This window comes from Penicillium soppii, assembly GCF_028829465.1.
Source record: "Penicillium soppii strain IBT 18220 chromosome Unknown utg000003l, whole genome shotgun sequence".
In the NCBI taxonomy this organism is placed as follows: Eukaryota; Fungi; Ascomycota; class Eurotiomycetes; order Eurotiales; family Aspergillaceae; genus Penicillium; species Penicillium soppii.
Window position 1 is genome coordinate 1,351,523 of NW_026643233.1, and position 27,934 is coordinate 1,379,456.

Here is a 27,934-nt window from a genome sequence, read left to right on the forward strand (position 1 = left end):
CAATCTTTGTCAGCGCATCAATTTGCTTCAATAGAGGACTGTCAAAGAAATTGATGATGAAGAAAATTATTAAATTGGGATTAAGAATATCATATGTTTGTTGACTGAAGCCTTCATAAGTAAATCACAGTGGTTAAATGGTTTTTCAGTAGATGTCAACTGTCAACTTTTCTTAATCACTGACGTCGATCCGCCTGAATTCGCGTTTTCCCGGCGCGTCTTCCCCGTAGACAACAATTAACCCGATGATACCGTGAATATGAGCGAGGACCTGGAGAGACCGGCAAAGAGACAGCGCTTTTTCACCGACCCAGCATCGCCTTTACCAACCGATTCTAGAGATTCTAACGCGCCTTTTCATCATTGTCCGGCGCCTAAGGAACACGACCTGACGGACCATGGGAACGTGCTAGAGATCCGATCAGTTGATCATGTCCCAAAAAGCTCTCCTGGCTTAGATGCTGAGGGTGAGGAACCACAATCACGAGACCAAACGACAGAGAGCCTCACCTTTCATTCCTCAGACCCTGCTCAGCCCACGCCCTTGCCCCAAGACGCAGCCAACGAACGTGAACCCGAAACGGAAAGCTCTGCCAACAACGTGTTAGGTACGACTATCGAGGGATTTGACGTGGAACTATTCACCAGCATTGTGGGAGAGCAACTGCCCGTTGACTCAATCAAGATCATCACAGCCGCCGCCTCGAACAACCTTGAACGAGCCGTGAATATATACTTCGATGGCTCGTGGAAGAACCCTGCCCGGACAAACGGCGGTACTCTTGGCCGATCCCGTAAAGCTCTTTTCCAGGTACAACCTAAGCCCGAAAGCCCAGTACAAAGTCAATCAGTTCTGCGAAACCACCCGGCCACACGATATGTCGGTGCGTTCGGTGTCGGAGGATGGGCCACTAGGAGTGGTCTTGTGCATCTCAGGCACGGAGATCCCATCAACATCGAGCGCGCACGTTCACAGCCAACAGTGAAACGTGGCCGAGGAGGCAAAGCATTTGTCAATCACAAAGGCGACGTTCTGACTCGATTTACGAATACCTCAGGCCAGGAGATTGGAAGGCTACCACATGAGACGGCCGAATGGGTCTCTACGTTGATAGATCAGAAGATCTGCCAATTTGAAGGAGTCTGCGTCTACGTGCCCGATAGAGTACGTGTAAATGACACAATATACTTACAACTTCGAGTCTTCTTTCGAAAGGAGGCATTTTTACATGGTGCATTTGCTGCTCTGAGCACAAATGACAACAGATCCACTGGGTTGTTCGAGGAAAAGGAGAGCACAGAGGAGAAAAATCTACGACTACGCCAAGTCGCTCTTGTAAAATTGTTTCACGAGATCAATCTCCATCCCACCTCTACCAACCCGACCACAGAGAAGCACAAAAGAGATGGCATTTTGCGCGCCGCTGAAATCGCAGAGCAATACGACGGCGTGAAAAAAGAAAAAGACAAGTCCAAGTCGAACAAAGACCCAAATGACTCCTCCGATGAGAACGACACTGAAGAGTTGGAAGAAGACCAGCTCGATACTTTATACCAAAAGGCTCAGTCATTCGATTTCAACATGCCCGGAGCCAATCCCGCCCCTAGCTTCAAGCTTGACCTTCGTAAATACCAACAACAAGCTCTCCACTGGATGATGTCCAAGGAGAAAGACACGAAGCAGGTCAGAGAAAAGTCGATGCATCCCTTGTGGGAGGAATACACCTGGCCCACGAAGGATGTCGACGACAAAGATGTGCCTAAAGTTGAAGACGTCGACCACTTCTACGTCAATCCATATTCCGGAGATCTGAGTGTCGATTTCCCTGCCCAAGAGCAACGCTGCCAAGGCGGCATCCTAGCCGACGAGATGGGACTTGGAAAGACTATCGAGATGCTCAGTTTGGTTCATACCCACGCTGTCGAGCCCGACCCACAACTCTCAAATGGTCTTACTTCGGTGAATGATCTTACTAGGATGCCTAACTCTGCTGGAGTAGTCCCTGCACCATATACCACTTTGGTTGTTGCGCCCACGTCTTTGATCTCTCAGTGGGAAAGCGAGGCTCTCAAAGCGGGTACATTGAGAGTTCTAGTGTATTACGGGTCAGATAAGGCTGTCAATCTGAGAGAACAATGCTGTGAAGCGAAATCTGCAACAGCTCCTCAGGTGATTGTCACCAGTTATGGCGTGGTGTTGTCAGAATTCCGCCAGCTCGCACTTCAGTCTGCTCTAGGTCCTAGCACAAACGGAGGCTTGTTCTCCGTGGAGTTTTTCCGAATCATCCTCGATGAGGCTCATGTAATTAAGAACCGCCGTTCGAAGTCAGCCAAAGCCTGTTGTGAGCTGAAGGCAGCCCACCGATGGGCACTTACTGGCACGCCTATTGTCAACCGCCTGGAAGACTTGTTCAGCTTAGTCCGATTCCTTCGGGTTGAGCCATGGAGCAATTTCTCCTTCTGGAAGACCTTCATTACTGTGCCATTTGAGTCCAAAGAATACGTGCGAGCCCTGAATGTCGTACAAAGTGTACTAGAGCCTTTGGTGCTCCGACGAACCAAATCAATGAAAACCCCCGAAGGCGAGCCGTTGGTGCCATTGCCCAAGAAAACGGTCACTATTGAAGAGGTGGAATTACCAAAACAAGAACGAGAGATTTATGACTGCATATTCACACGAGCAAAACGAACTTACAATGACAGTGCTGCGGCTGGCACGCTGCTGCAGTCCTATAGCACGATTTTCGCGCAGATTCTCCGTCTTCGTCAGACTTGCTGTCATCCTGTGATGACACGCAACAAGGCCATCGTTGCGGATGAAGAGAATGCGGCGGCATCAGCTGACGCAGCCAACGAATTCAAAGACGATATGGATCTTCAGGAATTGATCAACCAATTCACGACAGAGAACGAGGACGCTAATTCTCAAGATGGCTCGGGGACTATGGTCAAATTCACCGCCCATGCTCTTCGCCAAATCCAAACAGAATCCAGCGGGGAGTGCCCTATCTGCTGCGAAGAACCCATGGTCGATCCTGCAGTCACAGCATGCTGGCATAGCGCATGCAAGAAGTGCCTTGAAGACTTTTTGCAACACCAAATGGACAAGGGTACTGAAGCACGATGCTTCAACTGCCGTGCTCCAGTACACGCGAAGAACACTTTTGAAATAGTTCGACATCCCTCTTCACGCACAATACCCCTCGACGAAGAAATTGTGAGCAGCACTGCACCAACAAGCTCACAACCCGCCCCAAAGATTTCTCTCCGTCGCATCCACCCACTCTCCCCTTCTGCACATACCTCCGCCAAGATCCAAGCTCTAATCAACCACCTGGGTCGCATCCCCCCAAACACCAAATCCGTCGTCTTCTCCCAATTCACCTCCTTCCTAGATCTAATCGGTCCCCAGCTCTCCCGAGTCGGAATCGCCCACCTCCGTCTCGACGGCTCAATGCCGCAAAAGGCGCGCGCCGCCGTTTTGGCAGAATTCACCAAAACAGAAAGCTACGCCGATGACATCACCGACGAGGAACTCGAGACACCAGGAAAAGGACCCGTTACCAGAAGTGATCCCGCTCCGTCAACTCCTCCCGCAACAGTCCTGCTTATCTCCCTCCGCGCTGGCGGCGTGGGCCTCAACCTCACAGCTGCGAGTAATGTCTTTGTCATGGATCCATGGTGGAGTTTCGCTATCGAGGCGCAGGCCATTGACCGCGTCCATCGAATGGGGCAGACCCGTGATGTCAACGTCACGCGATTCGTGGTCAAGGACTCTATCGAGGGTCGCATGTTGCGTGTGCAGGAGCGCAAGATGAACATTGCTGGTTCGCTGGGGTTGAAGATTGGTGGTGATGACGATGATGACGGTGAAAAGGGTAAGGAGAGACTTGCAGAGTTAAAGATGTTGTTCGAGTAATCCGCTTGAAGTAAGTGCTTGGTAGAATTGCTGGGTATACCTGTCTCCGTCGTGGTATGGATTTTGGGGTTTGACTGGGCGTTAGATACTATCTATGCTCGATATATACCAAAAGAAAATTCAAACCTTCCTTGACTTGATCAATATTTGCCGCAACCCAAGCTGGACACCTCGGGAGTGAAGATACATTTTTGCAGTTCTATATAACTAGTACATACACTCCTACAGCTATGCTCATACAATATACCATATTTGGAAAAAAAAGTAATTGAGAATACATGTACTTGGATATTAATACACCCGAATCCAAATAAAGACAAGCCGAATGACCAATACTGAAAGCTATAGACGTTATTGAATCCCAAGACAAGTTCCAGACACCAAACTAAACAAATCGAGTATCAGAAACAAGCCAACCCTTTTTTTTCAGGTACAGCTGCTTCTGAATCTCATCACAAGCACCCGATCTATTTGCTCGAGTGATGGAGATGCTTCTTCACACTCTCCTTAACCTTCGCCAACTTACTGGTCTTCCCACCTTCCTGGGAATGCTCAGACTTGTTGCTACTAGTCGGGGACTCGTTGCTCTTCTCGGTATCATCATTCCCAGACACGGGCTTCTTGCCCTTAGCCTCCTTCTCAAATTCCTCAGCCGTCTTCTGCGGCGGGGGACCCTGGGGACCCTGGAGGGCTTCCTTGCTTGCGTCGACGTGGGCAGCTGTGCGCGATGGTTCGCTGCTTTCGCCGTGTTCGGGCTGGGACGAGCCGCGCTGCTCCTTATCGGATGTGGAGCTCTCCTTGTTGAGCCCGGTAGAGCCACTGGAGATTGGCTGTGCGGTGCTGATTTTGGCAGCGGCAGCGGCGGTGGGGGAGGAGCTAGTATCTTCGGTATCGATGGTTGCGAGCTTGGGCGATGGGTCTGATGTGACGGCAGCTGCTTCGAACGATTGCGGCTTGCCGCCTGTGGTGGGTACGTCGGATGATGGGACTGGGAGTTTGACTGATGTGACGGCAGCTTCTTCGAACGATTGCGGCTTTCCGCCTATGATGGGTACATTGGATGTTGGGACTGGGACTTTGGCTGATGCGAGAGCTGCTTCCTCGAATGATTGTTGCTTGCCGCCTAGATTAGGCTCCTGGGGGGCAGTGTTGCCGTCTGACTTGGGGGCATCGGGTTGTTCTATAGTGGTGTGTTAGCTATGTTCAAATGTATATGTATATAAGTGCTTATATCCAATTTCTGAAGCTCTCCAAGAAATTATGGAAGCTCCTTTGATAGATTTTCAATGCACTTACCATCGCGGTTGCCAGCATCATAGGGATCCGTAGTGTCTCCTTTGCCCTGAACGCCAGAGAGAGGCTCTTCGCCATGCTGCTGAACGGTCTGTGTCGCGCTGGGCGTACTATCCTGACCCCAGATGGCATTAGAAGCAGCATTGACATATTTGTTGACGGTCTCCATGATTGTGTTGTTTTTGTTTGTTTAGATGGCGGTGTATATATAGATAAAGTGATATAGAACGTGGAAATGGTATCAAGTGAAACACAAAAGAGGGGTCAATTAGGAGTAGACTTCGAGAACTTGGAATAGAGTAGTAATGGTGATAGAGTGATAAGGTGATAGAGTGTTTGGTAAGAAGATGTGATAGTATGTCAATTGAGTTGTGGATACTTGGAAGCTGGGCAAAGTCAAGCTTTAAAGGGGAGAGGTGCAGGCCCCGTTAGTGAATACGTCAGTGTTTTGGGCCGCCGTGGCTTGCAAATGGGCTGTACGACTCCATTAAGTCCACTGATTGCTCAATGACTTGCGAATAGAATCGATGGACTTGATTGCTACGAAAGTAATGATCGTCTGGGCCTATGTCATACCATGACATCATTGTTTATCATGTGACCTCATATCACATTCACAGCAATCAGCACCAATCAATATATAGTGCGATATAGATTAGGATAGATAGACAAGGAGGATAGCAAGGAACAATCAGGATAATAATTGGTATTGTATTGAATCGAACATGTATGGAATGAGATAACATAAAATCTAAGGCTTGGCATGGCAGAATATCACTGGGCCATGCTTCAGAAGAACAAAGAAAGCAAAGAAACTCCCTTTAATACAATGTCAGAAATCAGTTCAATCATGGGGTATCTTTTGGACAGGGGTAGGAGTAGTAGCTCCCTCCTGGGCATTTGGATTCAGAGGTTTTGATGGATCATAACCGATGCTCTTGACAATCCCGAGTCCTTTGGTCTTGCCCTCTCGGAAGAGCACTCGGTCTCCACAAGCTAGGAATTCAGGACGCTGTATGAATCTGAACGCTACCAGGGCTCGATCACCAGTGCGAATGAAAGGACGATCAATGTCAATGACCGAGCATGTCTGGCTGACAGCCCCGACGTGGAGCATAGCCTGATATTTAGGCTTGATGGTAGTTGCGTGAGAAAGAATCAGAACTAATTTTCTATTAGCATGGGGTTAGTTAGTCATGGATTGTTTGTCTTACCCTCTGCGACGAACTCGCGGTACACCTTGGGAGATTCCTCCGACTTTTTGAGCACCACCATTCCCTTGCGCACTTCTTTTCGACGGACTCGCTTGAGCGCAAATGATCCAGATTGGCCGGCGAAACAAGCATTCACTTGGACACGTTTGCGCTCAATGGATTTAATAACAGTGGTAGTGAACTGACCGAGCGAGTCCGGTCCCACCAGGACAGAGTCACCAGCATGGATAACACCGGATTTTACGACGCCAGAGACAACCGTGCCCACGTGGGGAACAGAGAAGGTGTCGCTGATTAGGAATTCAAATGCTCCCGAGGGGTCGTATTGGCCGCGATGAGGGAGAATGTTTAGGAAAGTTCGGACTAGGTCGAGATTGTGTCCTGTGACGTTGGAGACCTGGAAGATAGGACATATCCGCTGGCTTACGAATTGCGTAGCCGTGTTGATAGTCTCCTCCATGTCTTTCACGAATATGGGGATCTTACGCGCGCCAGGAGATTTGAGAATCTTGGCCAGTTGAGACAAGGTCTCTTGCAGAATATGAGGTGGGCAGATGTCAATCTTGGTGACGATGACCATGACAGGCACATTGAGCGCTAGGGCAATGCCCAAATGCTCTTTACTCATGCCGATCAAACCGTTGTTGGCGGCGACCATGAGCAAGCAGTAATTGGGGCTGCTGCTCAGCATTCCGAAAACAGTGGTACGGAGGTATCGCTCGTGGCCCGCCAGGTCAGAGAACGAGATGACCTTGGCAGATCGTTTCGCAATGTCTTCCCAGGACAGTTTCCGGCCGTGGGAATTGCCGACAATCTCACCCCGGCTGTCAAAACCCATGATCTCCAAGCCGACGGAGCTGGTTCGCCCGCTTTCAATTTCATGTTTATGGCGAAAGAGGTTGACTCGCGCACGACCACGTCCATCATCAAGGTTGCCTTTCACAAGAACACCAAGCATGGTACTCTTGCCGGCATCCACATTCCCCACCACCGCGACCCGAAGCTCTGCCAGCTCCTCGATGTTATCGGGATGGTGGCGCACAAGAACTTTGCCCCAGGAGCTTGAGACCCGATCAGCATTCACGGGTGATTCCTCCGGGCCTCCAACATTGTAGGTTAACAATACCCGGCAATGGGCAGGAATGGTCTCGGCCGCCTCGCGCAAGCGCTGTAGCGCAATATTCCACTGGTTGAGGTCGAAGCCCATGGATTCACCGCCATCCTCCAATCCGAGATCGAATATGGTCTCTCCGTGGCCTTCGTCTATCCGTGTTTGCAGTGTTCCAGCGAGCATCTGTAGGCTATCTTCAACGGCATCACCAGTGCCGAGGAGAAGCTCCTTCAGCTTGGCTGGTCGGGGGGTATCAGATAGCTCGAGTTGATCTAGGATGTCCAACTCAGCATGGTCTTCGAAATCCCGCGATATACTAGCGGTGGAATAGCCACTGTCGCTGGGTGCGACTTGGGTGGAGCGGTGGGCCTGTTGTTTCTCGGCATACTCTGCAAACTCGCTGAGAGCCTACGGTGATGATCATGTAAGATGGGGATTATTATTATAAGATGGGTGAGAGAACATACGATTTCGCCCCGTCGTCGCTCCTCTGGGCTCTGTTTCCTGGTAGGCATGACAGGGGTGTTGATAAGGTTAAACGTGTCGATTGGGCTGTGCCGCCTTTTTGGAGTAGTGACGTTACTGGTCGGCGGTGGATCGGATCGCCGTTAATGTTGGCAGTTGGTAGGCTGTATTCGAGTGATCATAGTATTCTTTTGTTCAAAGACAAAAGAATAAAGTGTTAGTTAGATGAAATAGAAGAGTGAGTTGAGAGAAGTAAAGCTTCGGACCCTGGGAATGGGGCAGCTTTATCGATAAGTAAGGTCGAGTCACTGGTTGAGTCATCGACCATGCGCCCCGGAGCCGCAATATTGCTTGCGCGCCTACATACTAGTAGTGGAATACCTTTCATCCTAAGACATCACACTAAGAATCATAAAGAAGCAAAGGGAACATTATGACTCAGTGGCATAGCCTACAGTCTCACAATATTGAGATATATCCCTAGGAGTATCACAAAGTGATCATAAACCAATTTCCATGGTATCGTTATCTATGTTGACTGCATTTTGTGGTATCTTGTGTCCTTCATAGCATATAGTCTTCACGGTCGCCAGACGCCTGTTCTATCAATCGAGGCAGTCTCTCATGCCTGGGGGGAGATCAAGACGACGGAGTCACCTGGATACATATGTAAAGATCAGTGACCATTTGGTAAGTTCGCAGCTAGAAGATCTAACTCACCTCGCACGAAAAGCATCTCTTCTTGCTTCTTGATTGTCTGTCCGAGAGAATCAAATTAGCACACCATGCCCGCAGTGATTGTCCGTATTCATATCCCTACCCGCAGAATTTCTTGCTCATTCTCATCCTCCTCTACCACGTAGATTGTCTCTTCCACATCGCCGAGAACCAGGTTGCAGTGACTATCGTAGGCCTGAAAAGAGATCACATTCAGTAGTGTTCTTCAAAGAGTCGCAGATGGGGGGTAGCTTACATGAAGGCGGCCCTTAAGCTCACGGTCACCACGGAGCTTCACAAACACAGTTTCATCGAGAGAGAGACGGACGAGGTCCAGAGGCTCTGAAACGGAGGGACCACCGGTATCGTCAGTGTCGGCCATGGCGGGATAGTAATATTGAATTGGGTTAAGTTGTAGGTCCACCCACACATGCAGAATCAACGAGCTTTGGCTGATACCCGATGTGGTTTAGCGCCATCCATGCCAAGAGACATGATGAGTCAGCAGTACCCCAGATTTTCGCCATTTTGTATCCACACGGGATCTAATTTATGACACGAGGTATGTGGATATACTCAATTGTATGGTTTTATATAGAAAAGGTGTTATATTCTATCCTTCAAATGTCCATAAAATTCAGATCAAATAATATAGATTTGAATGAACTTCAAACAAGTCTCTAAATATCGTGCAGGGGTTTTGCACTTAGTCTGAAGCACAATATGCACAAAGTACCACGTCCCCCATGATCCGGGGTCGAAGCGCACTTTCCCCTCATTTAGGCCCCTGATGATTCTCTTTGTTTTTCTTTTGATTCTTCTTCATAGACACATACATCTCGTGTCGCACAATCTACCCCATGCGGAAGATTTTCCTTACCAGTGAGAGGTTCGCTTCTCACTGGGGTACCTCTCGGTCCGGGGCTGGTAGCAATGGCATCAGCAGACCACGACAAGTCCTGAAGCAAAGTCCGGTCAGTCACTCGAAGAAAATATCATGTGTCGCATATTCCTCAACAGGGAGACCATGGAAGATTCATCTTCCCAAAGCCGAGCGCAACATCTGCAAGCTCGATTCCCGCCAATTGAGTACAACAAGCCAGCGCCGAAACAGCGATCTGGCCGTACCGCGTCCTGCGTCAATGGAGGAAGAACAACGAATTTCTCTACCCGACTGGAGTTCTCCAGCACAGGAGGCAGAATACCGAGAGAATTTTTTCCGGATCATTGAAAATGCACAACCGAACCAAGTAATGAATGCTATGGTTGACCCACGGTCGGTAGGGCTGGTTGGATCATTACACCAAACTACATTCATCGAAACTCTTCACCTCCTTTCTCCGTCTCATTTTGTGGAACCCTACCGTGACCTCCATCATGTGTTGCACGGGTGGGGTGTTTTAATGCAAGGGCTACAACCGGTGGAGGCGGTGTTCGATAATTTTACGAAAGACCTACTCACAATCATGCAATATAGAGTTGCGGCTGGGTATCCACCCCAACTAGCCGAATATACCCACCTCCTGGACTGTGCACGGGTGATGGGAAATGGTCTGCTGGCAGATGAGTTGTGGGATGCAATGCAAGCGAATGATGTTATCCCAGATACGGTGTGCTACAATCATTACATGGAAGCAAAGGTGTGGGACAACTGCTATGTGGGAAAAGAATCATACAATCTTCGAATTCTCCCTTATAGCTACAAGAAACGGCGCATGACGAATCCAAGTCCTGGCTGGCGGGGCTATGGCACAGCAGCAAACAGCGTCAAACGAATCGTGCTGGATGTATTTAGTGAAATGAGCCAGAGTGGACTGAGTGGTGATGAGCAGACATATATCAACGTTCTACTCTCAGCGGCCCGTGTGGGCGACAGAAAAGCGACAAAAAACATCCTCATTACTGTGTGGAACGTTGACGTGGATGCGATATTGGCCGAGAACGATAACTCCCTATTGCCTCCCGTTACGCCATACGATACCTGGTCCGGGTTGTACCCAACGGAGCGCCTTCTATTTGCTGTGGCCCACGCCTTTGGTACAAACAACGACATTCATACCGCTATTCGGGCGGTGGACTTTATCTCTTCTTCGTACAATATCCCAATTCCGGATAAGGTCTGGTGTGAGCTGCTCGAAAGAACATATACACTTTCCAAAGAACATAAGCGGAGGCAGGCAAATGATGGAAGAACAGGCAAAGTTTCCAGAGACATGGTGCATGGCATGTTTCAGACGATGACATCCGAACCCTACAACGTTGCCCCAACTCTCCAAATGTACCGTTTCACGACTCAAAGCCACATTATGGATGGTGATCTCGAGGCCTGCAAGAGAGATATGCGTAAGGCATATAGCATCCTCAGTGAGACCAGGGCAAAAAGAAAGGAGGCAAGAGATACGGTAATGCGGTGCCTTCAGCCGGTCCTGGAAAGCATGAGAGTACCTTTCGATGGCAAGAAATCACCACGCAACGCAGCCAAATACCAACGAGAGAATTGTCTCAAGCCAGACATGTCACTATTCCAGTGTCCTCTGCTCACCGAGGCCATTCATACATACGATCTTCTCCGGCTTGAAGTCTTCCAGCAGATATATCTCATGCAGCGCATTGCCTATGCGGTAATCATCAGGAGAGACTGGACACACACACCAACGAATGTCTGGCAGCAACAAGAAAGACCAAAGCTACAGGAAGAGTGGAAAGACTTCCTGCCAGAGAAGAATGTTTATGAAAGCACAAGCTCTTACAAAGAGGACGAAAGCGGCACAGTCGAGTTTCATGGGATGACCAACTCTCACAGCAGATACATGAGCCAACACGGCCTCATCCATGCACGGCGACTACCAGACCAGCCAGAGCTGTTCCAACCCATCGAAGAGAAAACTCTTGACGACAAGGTCTTTTGGGAACTTCTGCTTCGTGATTATCCCAAACTTGACCCGTCCATCTCTCCGCTCAGCCGGATCTACTCGTTCCAGGTTGAGCATACCGATGAACTCAAACAGAAACTCAACAAGTTGCAGAATTGGGTAGAGTATCCCGAGGATCATCAATTGTCGGAGAAAAATAATCCTGCGGGCGGGTTTTATGGTCGCATTCATGCCCTTGGCCTTGATGCTGGACCTCGGCGATCCATCTTTTGGAGGAATGGGGATCCTTGGAGCTGACAGGGCTTATTTGTATCATTTAAAGCGATTTGTACCTGTTATAGATCATGTAGATGATATCCATTTGCCACTTGCATGAGCAGTACAATTTATATCAGCCCTGCTGTCCTGTTCTTTAGATATGCGAGAGACGTAACTATGTCCATCATTAAGCCCGCCAAGTAGACGTAACGGTAAAACAATAAATATACAAAATGGTACACAGGCCCAGAATAATGTACAGACACGAAGCTTGAGACGACACAAGCCAAAGGCCATCAGGCCAGATGATGCAAGATCCAAAGAAGATCCAACACTATCCCTAGCAGAAGGGGCATAGCGATTCCAAAGCAAAAGGTCCCATCAGACTTTCTCCCGCTTAAGGTCATTGACAGTCATATATCTGCCGATAGTAATCCAACCCCAGCGGAACCAGACCATCTGACTCTGATGACAGCTCACCATAGCCGACTGCGCCGTCAACCACTCATTAATCGAGCTAACGAACAACAACCGCGCCGGACCCTCCCCAGAAGCAGCAGCATCCTTCTTCTTCGACCCCATCAGCCCACCAGAAATGTTACTCCACACACCCAAAAACATAGACAACGGCGCATCAAGCACACCCGCATACTTGCGGAAGATGGACGTCGTCGTAAGCGTATACAGCGTAACAGGGCAAGTAAAGCCATGCTTATCCTTCATGACAGCGCGCAAGAAGTTCACAGCCCCATGATACAGCGACCGGTGATTCGGATGGTTACTAATGCCGAACTTATCAAACGTAAGAATAACATCGATCGTCGCGGTGGGTGCGCGCCCGCTCTTCGCGTTCTTGGCCATATCCGGCGCGAAGGCTGATGCCAGCAGCGCCGCCACAGCTCCCTCTTCCCAGTCGTTGGCCATGCCGTCCGGGAAGCGGGCGGGGTCGTCGACGATGAAGACGTCGCTCTCGCTGCGGACGCCGAGCGCCAGTGCCGATTTCTGCAGCTCCTTCGTGCGTATTGGGCCTAGGCCGTCGGCGTCGCCGGTGCTCAGGCAGAGGATTTTGAGGTGGTTGCCCAGCTCTGGTCTTGTTAGGGCTAGGACTGTTGGGGCGAAGAACATGGCTTCGTCGTCTGGGTGGGCGATTAGGAGGCAGATGCGCTTGTTTCGAAGGCGGGGGAAGCTGCGCGTGAAAGGAGAGGAGGTTGTTGAGCTGAGGGTCCAGAATATGAAGACGGCTGTTATGGCGACCGCTAGGGCCGTCCAGTTGAAGGAGGCGGTCATTTTGGGGTGGGTTGTGGTGGGATGAGGGTGTGGAGGTGCGATTTTGGTCCTTGTACTTCCGCGACTGGGAAGGAAGGGGTTGTGACAGGTCAGATGGCTGCGGAGTTGGACGTTTGGTCGAGATATTGTGGTGATTAATTGTGAGGTGGTTGAAATTGTTTATCGGAGTAGATTAGAGTACACAGGATTTCAAGACATTGGATGGAGGGGAACGCGCTTCGAACATCCCACTATCCGATGCACGCTCGAGGGTCGGGGTATTTGAATGAATTTTTTTTTAACATGCAGTAATTGAGATCATGGCAATGCTGGAGTACACCATAAAAAGAACACGGTGGCTTGAGCTCTCATCCGGAATAGGGGAAGCTCAAGTGATCCTCGCACGTCGATCCGGGGGTAGTCACGTGCCAGGAACAGGGATCATTTTTAGGATACAGAACAATATTGTAAATATAGTATTATACTGAAGACTTGTGACTTTGGATTTGAGATCAAAAATTACACTGCATACAGCTATCTGATGGAGCAGTTTTGCTGTATTGAAAATGCTATAGACCAAATTGTAGCCGCATGTTGGTGATCCAGTTAAGCTTCAAGAAGCAGGACTCTGCATGGTAGATTGAGATGACTTTTGAAAAAATGAGGATTATAGATGGTTCACCATAAAGAGCTGTTCACTACGGAGTATAGAGGGCTGTTTTAGTTCAATTTATGTCCAAAGCTCAAGACGATAGCCCTAGAGGGTCCACTGCTTGCTTCTGCTGGAAGCCAAGATCTGATAAGAATTCGACGAGTCAACGTCAAAAGTCTTGGACCGAAAGTTTGCTGGTAACACAGCAACAGTCATACAGGGTTGATCATAGTTTTTTTTTTACATGAATTGAATACGAGAAAATCTTCTATACTCTCACTATACAACGTAGTTACGTTCATGCGGCCTAGACCAGCATTCAAACATATTCCTTGATTTAAGACAATTCCTAGTACAGTAATTGTACTAATCCTGTTCACCGCATGGTAAACCGACACCGTCGGAGCGGCTAACGGACCGGGTATCCAAACGATCGCTTCACTGCCAAGTGTAACCCCAAGAGACGGCAGCCTCCGACAAGGCGAAACTACGCCCCATCAAGTGGAGGCAATACCCATAGAAATATATGATTAAGACAGGAGTAACAGGACCCAGTGCAGAGTCAGAACCAAGGGCAGGAGGAGGCATTACGGGCCGTGAGTGGTGCTAAACATCACGTTGCGACGGGCCGAGTATAAAGTTTGCGACAGAAATTTTCTTTCCCGCGCTTAAGCGGAGACCCGGGCATTTTCCGCTTTCCGATTTCTTTTGATTCTATTAGTTTTAGTTCGACGAGAAATGGCGCAATTTGGAGAAAATTTATAATGAATTGGAGTGTGGTGTTTTTCTATTAGTATTTTATATATGTTATTTTATTTAGATTGAGTTAACGCAGTACATATGTATCATAAGGTTGTATACACATGTGATATGACGAGATGGGCGTTTTTGATATGGCATAATTTGCGGAGAATAATTCCCCATAGATCAGAATGAGAGATTGCGGCACCCAAAAAAAATTTTTAATGCAAGAAAAAAAAAAGAAGAAAAAAGGGCTGATCACAGTTGAAACAGATCGGAGGGGTAGACCGAGATCGCCCCGAAACAGGAAGTTCGCCTGAGACGGCATCCCTTTGAACAACAATTGGCTAGTCCATCCGACGAGTTGCCGGTGGACGACAGCCACTGGTTAACAATCGTGATCACCGAAGCTGGCCATGATCACTTTAGCCTCGACGTTGGTATACCTTTTGTAGTCAGTCAGAGGAGAGGCTATACAGATGAAAAGATGGAGCGTGGACATGCTCTATTCGTATAGTAACGTGTGCTCTTCAGGATACCCTAGAACGCACAGTCATTATTACTTAGTACTACCTTGATCAGGACAATATCATACAATGTTCTATGATACTGTTCAATGTCGCTCAGGACCTCCGTAGATCGATCTACAATGTACCATAAACAATGTAATAAATCTCCGACGTGCAAGCTGACGGGCGGCATTGCAAGAGCGAACCCGAATGGCATCACCGCGTTTCCATCACCATTTCAGTCCCAAAACACCATGGCGTGATCACCCTCAGCTCACCGCAGGAACCTCCGTGGAGACACCTGCGCCTTTTATTGACACCTGGGCAATCCCAAAGAACCTTGGAAAGTACGCAAATGAGACAAGAAATCCAGCGCACGAGCCAATTCTTCAAGCTCCCTGCATGCATACAACGTGTCGCAGCTGCAGCTCTGCCTGTACCTGAGCACCCTGTGCGCGAGGCCGGTGCTTAGAAGCGGCTACGGGGATGTCGTTGTTGCTGTTATGTAATTAATGTGGGCAGCGGTGGAGGTGATTCGTCAGAAGAGACACTTTAAGAGCACGGAGCATATCTTGACAGCTGAAGGGCTAGAACTTCTGTTTACGTTGATCATATGTTTCTTGTTTGGGATATTTGCTTTTGCTTGATGGATGTTACTTTTTCTGCACATACAAACACAATATTGTAGGTCGCATATTCGGAATTCGCATATTCGGATTTTCGCAATTTGCAGCTGCACACTGTGCCCCGCAAAATGCAGAGCCTGCAGTGCGGGGTATAGGCGTAGGCGAGCGCCGTGGCCCCTACTACAAGTTGTACTGCTAAGATTAATTTTTTCTGTGTATTATAGATCAGACGCTTGATAGGCGGTGTAACCAATAAATATTCTAGAAACAAATGTACAATAGAAAATTAAAAAACAAACCCAAAAGAAAAATTTTCCCGGTGGAGCTCCGTGAAGGGTCTTCCATCGCGTTTTGTTGTCCTAATGCGGAAAGGCGTTTATATAAGGCGCTAGTCGTAGATCGTTTGGTACTGACTCCGTACGGTATTGGTTTGTCATTTACACTGGTCTGGAATCTCGATCCGTTCAGTATACGCCATTGCGCCACGTGATGAGAAGTATACGTACATCGTTTCTGCTTGATTCGACTACGTTGCTCTACATAGCCTAGAGGTATTCTAGAGACATCAATAGATGAGAATTTTCTAAAGCAGAGCTGAAACGATTAAGAATATAGAAGTAAGAATTCAACCAGTTCCAAGGTTTCCAAGGTTTCCAAGGTTTTCAAGGTTCGCCTGCAGGTATTCGTGGCTAAATGAGTCAAAGACATGATACATCTGATCGGGCCGTTCTCCGTTGTTTCCTCATGCTTGATAATCCAAAGCTGGGGTAGCATCGTGATCATCTAGGATTGTATACCTAAGTTGGTATCCTTGCCCGCTTCTCAAGGCCTCTAAAGCGGCTGATCCCGCTATCGGCCGTGTAGTAAAAGAAGATATACCCCGCGGGCAAAGTGATCCCCGGGCTCCAACGCCGAACCACATGCTAAACCATGCCTAGCTGAATTCTATTGTCCATAGACAATCATATTAAGATGAACCGAAGCATCGCCAACCTCTCCGACCGGGTTAGCCGATCCGGGTGAGTCACGCGCACGGCCATTTTTTTTTATGTCAAGCCCTAGAGCTAATGGCATCATGTGCCTCCCGCCGAGTGCCCTGATGAGGTCTAGCTTGGAATTTTGTCGATGGTTCTTTTATGATCCAAAGATGATGCCCATACACGGGCTTAAGTGGGGTAAGGCATAAAAGACATCAGACGATCGTAAATGGTGGGCTCGAGCATTCTATATTGTACAACTATGTTCATCTCAAGAGCCCTAAGGTTTGGGCGTGTTAGCGTTGTTGTCTCGGCACTAGATCCGGCTACCCGACTCAGTTGATGAGATGATGTGAGGCTTGAATGAGGCGTTGGGATTGCGACTTACATTGCGACATGTCTGGAAGATGAGCTCAGAATAACCAACAATTGAGTCAACAATACAAAGACCTAAATAAAGGACCTTGGAGGGGTTACTATTAAAAGTTGATTGAATGCGGTGTATTTGACATGTTATTCTACGGTATTGGTATTGTGATGATCCACTATGACGCCGTGTAACGCCCCACTTGTCTAATTTTTTCTTTCCTTTTTTTCTTCCAGTTTCTCATTGAATGCACCGGTACCTGGCTACGAGTGGACACTTTAGAACAAAAAAATTTGAATTAAATGAAAAATTTAGTGAAAAATTCATTTTTTTTTATTTGGTACAAAATTAGTTTTCCACGGTTTCGGTGCACATGATTGTTCTTGCCATTCAAAAGCAGCGGATGCCCTTGAATTTAGGATTCACTTTGTTTCTTTGGTTATACCTCCCAAAGCTTAGAAGCGTATTATGTTTTGGATTGCCTCGACTCAATTATTCCATCATCGCACTGCTTCTTGAATCTTATCTGCAACTGATCTACATCGACGTTATACAAGCCCAATTGAGCAACCGCCACTATGCCGGGCCGTTTGATTCCCAACCTGATCCGGAATGCGGCTTCACTACACTCCTCCGTATCATCGACTCCCATTCACTCTAACTCCTCCTCAACCGTTTCTGTCAATGAAATCCCCGGAGCGAAGAAGCCAGTCCACAACCATTCAGACCGCGCACGATCCCCTGAGCGTCGCCTATCCTTCTCAATGGACCACTTGATTCACCCTCTCCGAGATCACAGCAAGGACAAGCGCCGCAGCCTTGGACGTTCAGGACGGTCCAAGGAGCGTTCTGGTCATGAAGTACCGCAAGCAGCCGCAAAGCTGGAAGTCAAGATTGAGTCACCACCATTGGTCTGCTACGGTCCTCCAAACAATTCGACAGGTGCCCTGTTCTCTGGCCGTTTGCGTGTCATTGTCCCCGAAGTGACAGATGGAGTGACCATGAGCCAATTTGACGTCCGGCTCATCTCCAAGACGAGCACTAAGAAGCCCGTCTCGACTCACTGCTCTAATTGTGCCACTCGCACTGAGGAGCTGACCCAATGGAACTTCATTACTGAGGATCTCCACCTTGAGAGTGGAGAGCATGACTTCCCTTTCAGCTACCTGTTCCCTGGCCACATTCCTGCCTCTTGCAATGGTGCACTTGGTCAGGTTGAATACTTCCTGATGGCACATGCCCAGAGTGTTACTGGAGAAGAATTTTCCCTCAAGCTGCCTCTGGAGATTCGTCGCTCTCTCATCCAGGGCAACGACAAGTCCTCCATTCGCATCTTCCCTCCCACCAACCTTACTGGCCGCATTGTTTTACCTTCCGTCGTTCACCCTATTGGCAGGTTCCCCGTTGAAATGACCTTGAGTGGAGTGGTCGACAAGGGCGAAGAGACCCAAACCCGCTGGCGTCTACGAAAGATGATGTGGCGTATTGAGGAGCACCAGAAGATCGTTTCAACCGCTTGCCAGAAGCACGCCCACAAGATTGGCGGCGAGGGCAAGGGTGTTCTGCACCAGGAAACTCGCATCATTGGCCACAACGAAGAGAAGACTGGCTGGAAGACCGACTTCGACACCGCTGGTGGTGAAATCACCATGAACTTCGAGGCAAACATCAACCCTGCTGCCAATGCCGTGTGCGACATGGAGGCCCCTGGCGGCTTAGAAGTCAAGCACAACCTTGTTATCGAGCTCATTGTGGCCGAGGAGTTCTGCCCCAACCGCAACACTCGCCTAATTACCCCTACTGGTGCTGCTCGTGTCCTGCGCATGCAGTTCCACCTCCACGTCACCGAGCGTGCTGGTCTTGGTATTAGCTGGGACGAGGAGATGCCTCCTGTTTACGAGGATGTTCCTGCTAGCCCTCCTAGCTACAAGCCCGATAATGCTCAAACTTATATCGAAGATTACCACGGCTCCCCTCTCCCGCTTCCCGATTACGAGGATCTGGAGCGAATGGACTCTTTGCGACTGGATAGTGATTCCACCCACTCTTCCAACCGATCTACTCGCAGCTCTTCTCGCCAGATGCGCTTCACTCAAGACGATCTTGTCACTGGACACTCACCGGCTATCTCTCCTCTCCCCTCGCGCACCCCCTCTCGCGCTCCTTCGACTGATTCCTCCCGTCAATAAAAGAAATACCCCAAGCACTTCAACATGTGTAATCAGGTCTTCTGATTATCGTTCTCCATTACGACTTTTACGATTTTAACGACCAACCAAAAAATTACCCTTCACACAAAACTCCATACGATAATTTCCTTCTATCATTCTCGGTCATTAATTTGATCCAATTTGCTTCTAACTTTCGGTCCCATTTCAACTAAGGATCTAATGATACCAACGACGGAGGAGAAACCAGCCACGATAGCAATCGGGCTGCAGCGCATTTTCCGGACGGGTCTTGTTTCAGCCAAGTTTGCATGATACCCGATTCACTCTTGTTCAGTGGATTTTACTTTGCCTTCTACTTTACTTTTTCTATTTCCATGGAAGAATTTGATAGGAATCAAGTCCTTTTATACTCTTTTATGATCTATTGTCACGAGTTTTCATTTTTAATTAACAAAGTGTTTCGGTTATGTTCAGCACTTCTCAACTCTTAGTAAATAGTTAAAACAAAAATCCCAAATCTATCTGAGCTCTCGACTATCAAATTGCACTTTCAAACAATTAAACAATCTACAACTCCCCTAGACGTCCAAACCAATGGTGATTCGTATACTGTATCGGACAAAATATACTCCGTCGCTACCCGACGAGTTCTAGGCCCATCGATTCTTAATGGAAAGTTCTCTTGCCGAGGCACTAAGGCCGCCAAAGTCAGGATAACTAGTGTGTCATGGTCCCAAAAACAGGTTTGCTGGTAACGGTTTTTTTCAAACATCAACATCAACACTTATGTGAAAAAGACCTGTAAATCAGCTGGCCCATCAAATTATGGGTCAGCCAGATGAGCAAGAGCGAGTCCGGGAATTATCAAGGTTCGATTCGATCCATGCTGTCCCCGCCAGCGATCGTCACTAACATCCCCCGATTGATCTAGGTACTATTGCACCTTCGATCAACAAGGCCTGCCCGAAAGCTCAGAAGAAATCCGCCTTTCATCCGACACCACGCTCACTGCACTGACCCAACTGGGCGTCTACCGCTTCGGCTGCAATCGCTCGTTTGTGTCCATCATCGATAACGAACGCCAGCATGTAATCTCAGAGGCGACGGCGTCCATCTCCCTCTGCAATACAGACCACCATCGCCCGGACGACGGCATTTTTCTCGGTGTCCGCACCCTCGATCTGCAGTGGGGTGTTTGTCCGCATGCGATTCGGCTGTTCACAGGGCAGGATCCGTCGCAGGAACAGGATACACAGAATATAACGGCCAATCGAACACGCAATATCATTCGTGACTTCACAATAGAGGACTTCTATAAAGATCGCCCGTATGTGGTTGACTGGCCGTTTTTCCGTTTCTACGCTGAGGTGCCACTGTACAGTCCTTCGGGACATGTGCTCGGCTCGTACTGTGTTGTGGATAACAAGCCGCGCGCGGGGTTCGGTGACGAGGAGGTGGCTGCTTTGCGAGAAATTGCGGATGCGATAACCAATCATCTGGAAAATGCGCGCATTGTGCAGTACCATCGGCGATCAGAGAATTTGGTCAAGGGGTTGACGAACTTTGTCAAAAGTCACTCGAAATTCGACCCGACGGGTTCTTCGACGCAGAATCAGCTTGAGGCGTCTTGGAAGAATTTGAATTCTAAGAGTCTCGAGCCGAGGGTCAGCTTGGGCGATGTTGGGGAAACTATTGCTTCTTTGTCTACAGATAAGGATGACTTATCTGTCGACCAAAGATCTTCGCCGAGCCTGAATGCACACGCAGTTTCTGTCTTTTCGAGACCCGTTCGTTCTGCATCCAAGTCGACTCTGCCGTCTTCTTTTTCTAGAACTTCCTCAGATCGATTGGATCCAGCATCCGCTTGTGTCGATGCTCCTGCGGAATTGACAGGGCCAGAGACTGTGCCTATCTCCGAACGTATTGGCGCGATCTTTTCCCGTGCCAGCGCACTGCTAAAGGAATCGTTGGATCTCGATGGCGTGGTATTTCTCGATGCCCATCGGAATGATCCACAATTGTGAGTCGCGCTTTTTCATGCATAGTTGACGCAGTCTAACCGTTATAGCGAACCGTCCGGACAAATCGAAAACTGGGATGTTGTTCCACAATTTTTTGATACAGGATTCCCCATCACGCCGCGCGCGACATTGCCCAAAGACGCTGGAAAGCATTGTGGCTTTTTGGGCGAAGCTGTAGGTTGTTGGACAGCTGAAGGCACCACTAACTCAAGTTCCGTGATGGTGACCGAAGATCTGTTACATTCATTGATCACTCATTTTCCAGAGGGTCATGTTTTCAACATTGACAGTCATGGAAACTGCGACGAAACCGCCGCCTCCGAAAACATAACCACACTCTCTTCTCCCGATTCTGAAATTACTCAGCAAATATCCACTCGTTTGGCTCGCCAACTTCCTGACGCCAAATGTGTACTTTTCTATCCCCTGTGGGACTGGAGCAAATCGCGCTGGCTTGCAGGGACTTTAGTTTGGGCAAATAGCCTCCACCGCCCCTTGGGAATGGACGAACTACACTACTTCAAAGCTTTCGGGGATTCCATTATCTCAGAAGTGTCTCGCTTGCATTGGACTGCGAGTGAGAATTCCAAATTCGACTTTGTAACATCGATCAGTCATGAGCTTCGCTCCCCGCTCCATGGCATACTTGCGAGTGCGGAGTTACTGAATGATGTTCCACTCCAGCCTGCACAGCATGACATGCTGAAAATGATCTCAACTTCTGGACTCACTTTGTTAGACACGATAGACCACCTGTAAGTGCTTCGCAGTCTGTTTCTCGGGATGCCTTGTTAACAATGTTTTAGGCTGGATTACTGTAAAATCAACAATCTAGCGACCACGCAAGACCTCGACAACAAAAAGAACAAAAATGGTGCCATCGGCCTGGTCTCCGAATTCAATCTCGACCATTTGATCGAGGAAGTCGCCATGATACTTCACACAGGTCGGACCCCACCAGAGCCTACTTCCTCACTCTCACACCAAACATCACACCGAACATCCTCGGCGACTCCCACTGGCGAAGACCCTAAAGCCGGCGAACTGTCAGTCGTCATAAACATCGAGCAGCCTAACTCCTGGAAGATTCGATCGGTAGCCGGCGCCTGGAGAAGAATAGTCATGAACATCCTAGGCAACTCATTGAAATGGACTCAGCATGGTCTAATCGAGTTATCATTAGCCGAGGTCCCCGACCAGACCAACCCAGACTCAACCCTAACTCACCTGCGCGTCACAGACACAGGCCGAGGAATCGCACCAGAATTTCTCACGTATTCGGCATTTACCCCATTCTCCCAGGAAGATGCTCTATCAGAGGGTGTCGGGCTTGGTCTCAGCGTCGTACATAAGCTAGTCGCCTTCCTCGGTGGCCATATAAACATGAGGAGTGAGGTTGGCGTGGGTACCCAGGTCGATGTATACACTCCCTCGCATCGGCGCGAAACCCATATTCCTGCTGCTGTACAGTCACTCGATGACTCTCTTGAGCCTAGAGACTCAACCATTCCCTTGAAAGTAAGCCTTATTGGCTTTAATGCTTATCCCGATTTGGCGGAAACACCCACAGGCATCATGACTTCTGACGCGAAGCGGAAGCTTTCTATTCAAAATGCTTTCGCTGGTGTTTTGATGGCTCAGCATGGATGGCATATCACACTCGCGGAGTCTCTCGAGAAGGGTACCGGTGAAATCGCCGTCATCGAGGAGAGTAAGTTCCAGGCCATGCGGGGAGGCGAATCATCCTTCAAGTTCTTCATCGTTCTGAGAAGCACACCGCCCTTCCCTGTCGACACTCTCCCTGCCAATGTTGTTCTTGTGCAACAGCCGTATGTTCAGCCCCACCCCTCATGTATTGACGCTTAAGCTGATTTTGATCTAGATTTGGACCCAAGAAGATATTCCAAGCTGTTGAAAGAGTTCTGGAGCTTCGTAAATTGGAGCCTCGGATTGGTGGTGCTCTTGATCTTACAGAACTACACATCCCTCCAATATTTCCCGAAGAGGTCACACTCCAACCGGTGCCATCGACTGTTTCAACGATTTCGGAGGAAATGGTACCCCAGATCACACTTGAAATGGTACCCCGGACCACACTCGAATTGGTACCCCAGACTCCACTTGAATCAGTCTGCCAGAGTCCTTTGGAGGGTTCAGTCATTGACACAAACAATCAACTGCATGTTCTCATCGTGGATGACAACGATATCAATTTGAAGGTAAGTGAAGCGTGTCTAACCCTTTCTCTTTTGCAAGCTTTTCTCGATCTGACTGGTAATGGTAAATAGATCCTTGCTACTTTCATGCGCAAGCTCGGCTACAGTTACGACACAGCCTCCAATGGACTGATTGCGTTGGAGAAGGTTGAATCTGCAACTCGAAGATACGATTTAATCTTGATGGGTAAGTTCTCTTTTCTGCCTGCTCAACCTTGCAGAAGTGACCAGCTGCTAAATTAATATCAATACTTTAGATTTATCAATGCCAGTAATGGATGGTCTTGTCTCAACCAGTAAGATACGCCAGTATGAAAATGACAATGGGCTCAAGGCCTCTTGCATTATGGCTGTAACGGGCGTGGCTTCGGATACCATGCAACAGGCAGCAAAGACCGCAGGAGTCGACGACTACCTCGTCAAACCGCTTTCTCTTCGGAAGCTGAAGAACCTTATGGAGGGCTTATTTTAACCTCACTTCATACCATGCACATAGTTATGTTCCGATGAATCACGGAAGGTTGTTTGAAATGCAATTTAGCGTGGTCGAATAGTACAACTCAGTGAGCAGCATATGACAGCTCTAGCAAATGTTATATCTAATGAACAATGAATACACAGACCATCAAATTTCCACCTCATCAATGTCATAAATCAGGTGCTTCTGTCCGACTCCCCGTTGGTCCAGACCCAAAACACCGGAAACACTCATATACAGGTCAAACACTGTCTCCTTCATCCACAATCCCCATGGACCAGTCTTCCTTCTGCCGTCGGCGTTCTTCGCAGCCAGTGTGTAGATCTCATCCACCCGCGGGCGACGAATCTCATCAAATTTGGCAAAGACTTCCAACAAAGGACGACTGGGGTCTTCGAGAAGCCGTGACAACAAGAATACATCTTCAATGGCCATGGAAACACCCTGTCCAGCATGAGGCGACATGGCATGCGCGGCGTCACCAAGCAGCAAGCACCGACCTTTGTGCCAGCGGCCACCAAGCGGCAGCCTGTAGATAGGGTGGAACTTGACAACAGAAGTCTTGCCAACGATATCCTTGACGGTCTCCGCCCATTCGCCACGAGCACCGTCAAGGATCTTCAACATGTAATCCTTGAACCCCTCGACCTCAGCCTTGCGAGTCTCCTCCCACCCATCCCGACTATCACCCCCCTCAGGCAAACTGACCTCCCTCGAAAACCCCCACATAACCTCACCCTTGTCCGCAGTACACGGATTAACCATGACCATCCCCTCCTCAGTCATCATAGCATGCAAGCCAGCCATAGCATTCACCGCTCCATCTCTCAGTCCATCAGCAGGAACAATCGAAAATGACCCCGCGAACCCCGAATACTCCCCCCCAAACCCGGGATCCACAACCAACCTCCTAACAACCGAATGAATCCCGTCACACCCAAGCACAACGTCCGCTTTCTCCTCACGCCCCCCCTCAAATCTCACCACCGCCCCCTCACCCTGACCCTGACCACCCTCCTCAATCCCGACAATCTTAACCCCATACCTAACCTCAATCCCCTCCTTCTGAACAGCCTCCAACAGAACATCCACAAGGTCAACCCTCTTTATCCTCAAATACCCATACCCAATTCTTTCCCTCGCCCACCCAACCCAGTCTTTAACGCCAAGCACCCCACCACGAGCAGAATGCACCGTCAGCAGTCGGCCGCCATACCCCCGTGCACACAGCGCGTCGTACACGCCGAGACGGTCAAGTAGACGCAGACCATTCGGTGGAATGCCCACTGCGCCGCCGAGAGTGGTGGGTTCGCTGCGCACCTCGCAGACCATGCAGTCGAGACCGTTGTGTGTTTTTAGGCGCAGGGCCGTGGCGAGACCGGCGGGGCCGGCGCCAATGATTATTGCCTGGATCGGATTGTGAGTGGGTTTGTATGGACTTGTTTTGTTTGTGCTTGTAAGTGCGTGGGTGGAGACGCAATGGATGTGAGCATGTTGAATTGGGCTGCTTGCTTACCTTGCGTTTTTCGGACATTGCAGTCGCGGTGGTCCTGGGGACTTGGGGCGTTGAGGGTTGGTGGTGGACGTGATTGGTGGGTGTGATGGATGATTTTGTGAGTTCCATTCGCTTTCTTTCAATTTAATTTCATTCGTTTGAGTCTTTCAATTTAGCGATTTAGACATTTTATATTTGTTTTTTGTATACTTCGGGATCGGGTTGGCTCCGCGGTGAATTACCGGATTGGGAAGTACAGGCCGCGGAGAGTCCGCGGGGTGGAAGTCGTCGGGGATTTTTGGCCTCAAACTATGTATGGACACGATATCTGTAGCTGCGAGGTTCAGATGAAACCTAGAGCTTAATGACAACGGTTTTATTGCTATGGATCATCATGCAAATGCAAGTGTATGCAGCGTTATGAGAACGTCATAACGTTATGCTAACTTCTTGAGCCCTAAGCCAAGATGAAGTGGCAATGCAATAGTTAATAGTCTACATTTTGTATGGAGTCTCAATGAACTTGTATTTGGAATTCGATAGAGTTTGTCAGGGTTTGCAACCCACAGGTTGCCTAAGATCATTTGCCTGGGGTCTGAGCGTAATTCCAAATTCCCCTGGGCAGTGCTCACATATGTACAACTGAACCCCCTGAAGGTCTTTCTGAAATGTCGTGGACAAATTTGTTATGAAGAAAAAAACTCAACACACCATGTGAAAGGGTATATATACGCCAACATTTGAACAGATGCGAAACTCCGACATGAAAAACGGACACAATAAGAAGATTCGAAAAAAAAAAGAACAAACAATCAGCAAAAGAGGTATGGGCTTCGAATCCTGGAGAGACGAAATTCAGGAATCGAAAATCGGACCAAACGCCGGGGTCCCTCGCGCTTCGAGCTCATAAACAATTCGCCCCGTCAGCACAGGGTTACTGATCACGCACACCGCTTCTGCATCGAAGTCCTTGATCTGCTGCAAGATGATAGGGACCATGTCGATGCGACCGCACTGGTCTGTGTCTAGGATGATGGGGTCGGAATCCATCTTACGCACCAGATCCATCACGCCCTCACCGTATGTCTTGAGCGGGGCACGGGTCTGCCACAGCACGCGCAGAGCAGGCCGGTTGTCATCGCCGAGGAATGACAAGCATGGCCCTATACCCGATCCGGTGGTAACGACAATCACCCTGCGGAAGACGCGCATGGCGTAGGCAAAGCCATAAATCAGCACGCCTCGCTTCCACAGGTGCGTCGGTGGGTTCTGGATTGTGTCGGCGGTCCAGTCGCCTGCTTTGGAGATCAGGCAGGAGAAGCTGGGGGTGCCGTGCACGGCTGACGGGGTGGGGTCAGGGAAAGTGGCGAAGCCGTGCCAGTCTCGGAGGGGGTGCTTGGCTAGTTGGGTGCCTTTGCCGAAAGTGGTGATGGCGTGGTCGAAGTGCAGGCGGGTTGCGTGTGTGGAAAGGGGCTCGGCACGCACCGCTACCTTGCGGAGCATGATCCATGGCTGGATGATGGCCAGGATGGTGATAAGCAAGAACCAGAAGGCTGGTAGCGAGAGGAGGAATTTGCCAAGGGGTTCGTGCTGAGACTGGCTAGCCTCTCGCGAAACGGTCATCAAGAGGGCGAAAAACAGGGCTACGATAAGCCACCCCGAAAAACGGTGGGTGAGTTCGAAATAATCATGTCGCTTCATGCGCACTGCGGGGTGGGCCACCACAACGATCGCTAAAAGCAGGACTAAGATGATGTAAGAGAGGACGACTGACACCGCTGACTTGATGTATTGCGGACTGGCCGATGATGGGTTCCAGTATTGATTGGACAGGACGCCGACGAATCCCAGGTACCAGAGGAGGGAGACCACTCCACATCCGCTATGCACACCACCATAGTGGTATACCTTAGCGGCGACACGACGGAGGGGAAGCGGTGCCGACCTCGGCATCGAGCACACGATCCGAAAGATGGCGTTGACGACTAGTGGCTGGCGGGCCAAACCGCAGGCGAGTAGGTTGGCAGCTGTGGCATTGACCAGTGCTAGCAGCGTTTGCTTGGTGGTCATGACATAGACGAAGACGGCAATGTTCGCGAAGAACACTATTGTGAAGAGGCGTCGGTACAGATTGAGTATAGCATAACGAGCAGATGCAAACCTCTTAGGCTTGATCTGAGGAGTGGTTTGCGATTCCAAGTCAACGCTCGCCGGTGTACTCTCGGCTGGACTGTTAAGATCCAAAGCCTCCATATCTTTGGTATGGCACTTCTCCATCACATCGCCATCATGCAGAGTGCCCTCACTCGAGGTGGGTGAGCCCGGTGCGACGACGACTGCTGGAGGCATGGTGATTGATCTAGGGCTTTTCTCAGACATGACGATTGAAATCTGAGGTTCGACTGTCACAGTTTGACTTGTAAAGAGTTCAAAAAGTGACGAGGAAGGAACTAATCAAGAGAAAGCAATGAGAGTTGACAATCCAACCAGGGCGAGTCCTCTGTTTTTGAAGTGATGATGTTAACCAACCCTTTAGTCTACCTCTGCTCACATCATCTTTTTATT

General features: G+C 49.2%; 10 protein-coding genes across 10 annotated transcripts; 4 read left to right on the forward strand and 6 right to left on the reverse strand.

Moving 5' to 3' along the window:
- Positions 1-259: 259 nt before the first annotated feature.
- On the forward strand, positions 260-3,919 carry N7529_002647 (Zinc finger RING-type; the record flags this gene model as incomplete). Its single annotated transcript, XM_057238175.1, has 1 exon — positions 260-3,919. One exon carries the CDS (start codon positions 260-262, stop codon positions 3,917-3,919), a length of 3,660 nt encoding a protein of 1,219 aa, XP_057100786.1.
- A 467-nt stretch (positions 3,920-4,386) lies between these two features.
- On the reverse strand, positions 4,387-5,381 carry N7529_002648 (uncharacterized protein; the record flags this gene model as incomplete). Its single annotated transcript, XM_057238176.1, has 2 exons — positions 4,387-5,099; positions 5,216-5,381. 2 exons carry the CDS (start codon positions 5,379-5,381, stop codon positions 4,387-4,389), a joined length of 879 nt encoding a protein of 292 aa, XP_057100787.1.
- A 675-nt stretch (positions 5,382-6,056) lies between these two features.
- On the reverse strand, positions 6,057-8,052 carry N7529_002649 (putative GTP binding protein (GTPBP1); the record flags this gene model as incomplete). Its single annotated transcript, XM_057238177.1, has 3 exons — positions 6,057-6,376; positions 6,427-7,945; positions 8,005-8,052. 3 exons carry the CDS (start codon positions 8,050-8,052, stop codon positions 6,057-6,059), a joined length of 1,887 nt encoding a protein of 628 aa, XP_057100788.1.
- A 572-nt stretch (positions 8,053-8,624) lies between these two features.
- Positions 8,625-9,101, reverse strand: N7529_002650 (U4/U6-U5 snRNP complex subunit LSM3; the record flags this gene model as incomplete). Its single annotated transcript, XM_057238178.1, has 4 exons — positions 8,625-8,659; positions 8,723-8,759; positions 8,823-8,915; positions 8,976-9,101. 4 exons carry the CDS (start codon positions 9,099-9,101, stop codon positions 8,625-8,627), a joined length of 291 nt encoding a protein of 96 aa, XP_057100789.1.
- A 478-nt stretch (positions 9,102-9,579) lies between these two features.
- N7529_002651 (uncharacterized protein) lies at positions 9,580-11,889 on the forward strand (the record flags this gene model as incomplete). Its single annotated transcript, XM_057238179.1, has 1 exon — positions 9,580-11,889. One exon carries the CDS (start codon positions 9,580-9,582, stop codon positions 11,887-11,889), a length of 2,310 nt encoding a protein of 769 aa, XP_057100790.1.
- A 342-nt stretch (positions 11,890-12,231) lies between these two features.
- N7529_002652 (PIG-L family deacetylase) lies at positions 12,232-13,137 on the reverse strand (the record flags this gene model as incomplete). Its single annotated transcript, XM_057238180.1, has 1 exon — positions 12,232-13,137. One exon carries the CDS (start codon positions 13,135-13,137, stop codon positions 12,232-12,234), a length of 906 nt encoding a protein of 301 aa, XP_057100791.1.
- Positions 13,138-17,566: 4,429 nt separating this feature from the next.
- On the forward strand, positions 17,567-19,177 carry N7529_002653 (alpha-arrestin; the record flags this gene model as incomplete). Its single annotated transcript, XM_057238181.1, has 1 exon — positions 17,567-19,177. One exon carries the CDS (start codon positions 17,567-17,569, stop codon positions 19,175-19,177), a length of 1,611 nt encoding a protein of 536 aa, XP_057100792.1.
- Positions 19,178-19,984: 807 nt separating this feature from the next.
- N7529_002654 (hybrid sensor histidine kinase/response regulator) lies at positions 19,985-23,868 on the forward strand (the record flags this gene model as incomplete). Its single annotated transcript, XM_057238182.1, has 7 exons — positions 19,985-20,028; positions 20,091-21,179; positions 21,228-21,935; positions 21,987-23,009; positions 23,063-23,399; positions 23,469-23,583; positions 23,654-23,868. The coding sequence occupies 7 exons, from the start codon at positions 19,985-19,987 to the stop codon at positions 23,866-23,868; spliced, it is 3,531 nt and encodes a 1,176-aa protein (XP_057100793.1).
- A 153-nt stretch (positions 23,869-24,021) lies between these two features.
- On the reverse strand, positions 24,022-25,408 carry N7529_002655 (FAD-dependent oxidoreductase; the record flags this gene model as incomplete). Its single annotated transcript, XM_057238183.1, has 2 exons — positions 24,022-25,281; positions 25,391-25,408. The coding sequence occupies 2 exons, from the start codon at positions 25,406-25,408 to the stop codon at positions 24,022-24,024; spliced, it is 1,278 nt and encodes a 425-aa protein (XP_057100794.1).
- An 816-nt stretch (positions 25,409-26,224) lies between these two features.
- Positions 26,225-27,718, reverse strand: N7529_002656 (integral membrane protein TmpA; the record flags this gene model as incomplete). Its single annotated transcript, XM_057238184.1, has 1 exon — positions 26,225-27,718. The coding sequence occupies one exon, from the start codon at positions 27,716-27,718 to the stop codon at positions 26,225-26,227; it is 1,494 nt and encodes a 497-aa protein (XP_057100795.1).
- Between the last annotated feature and the right edge of the window lie 216 nt (positions 27,719-27,934).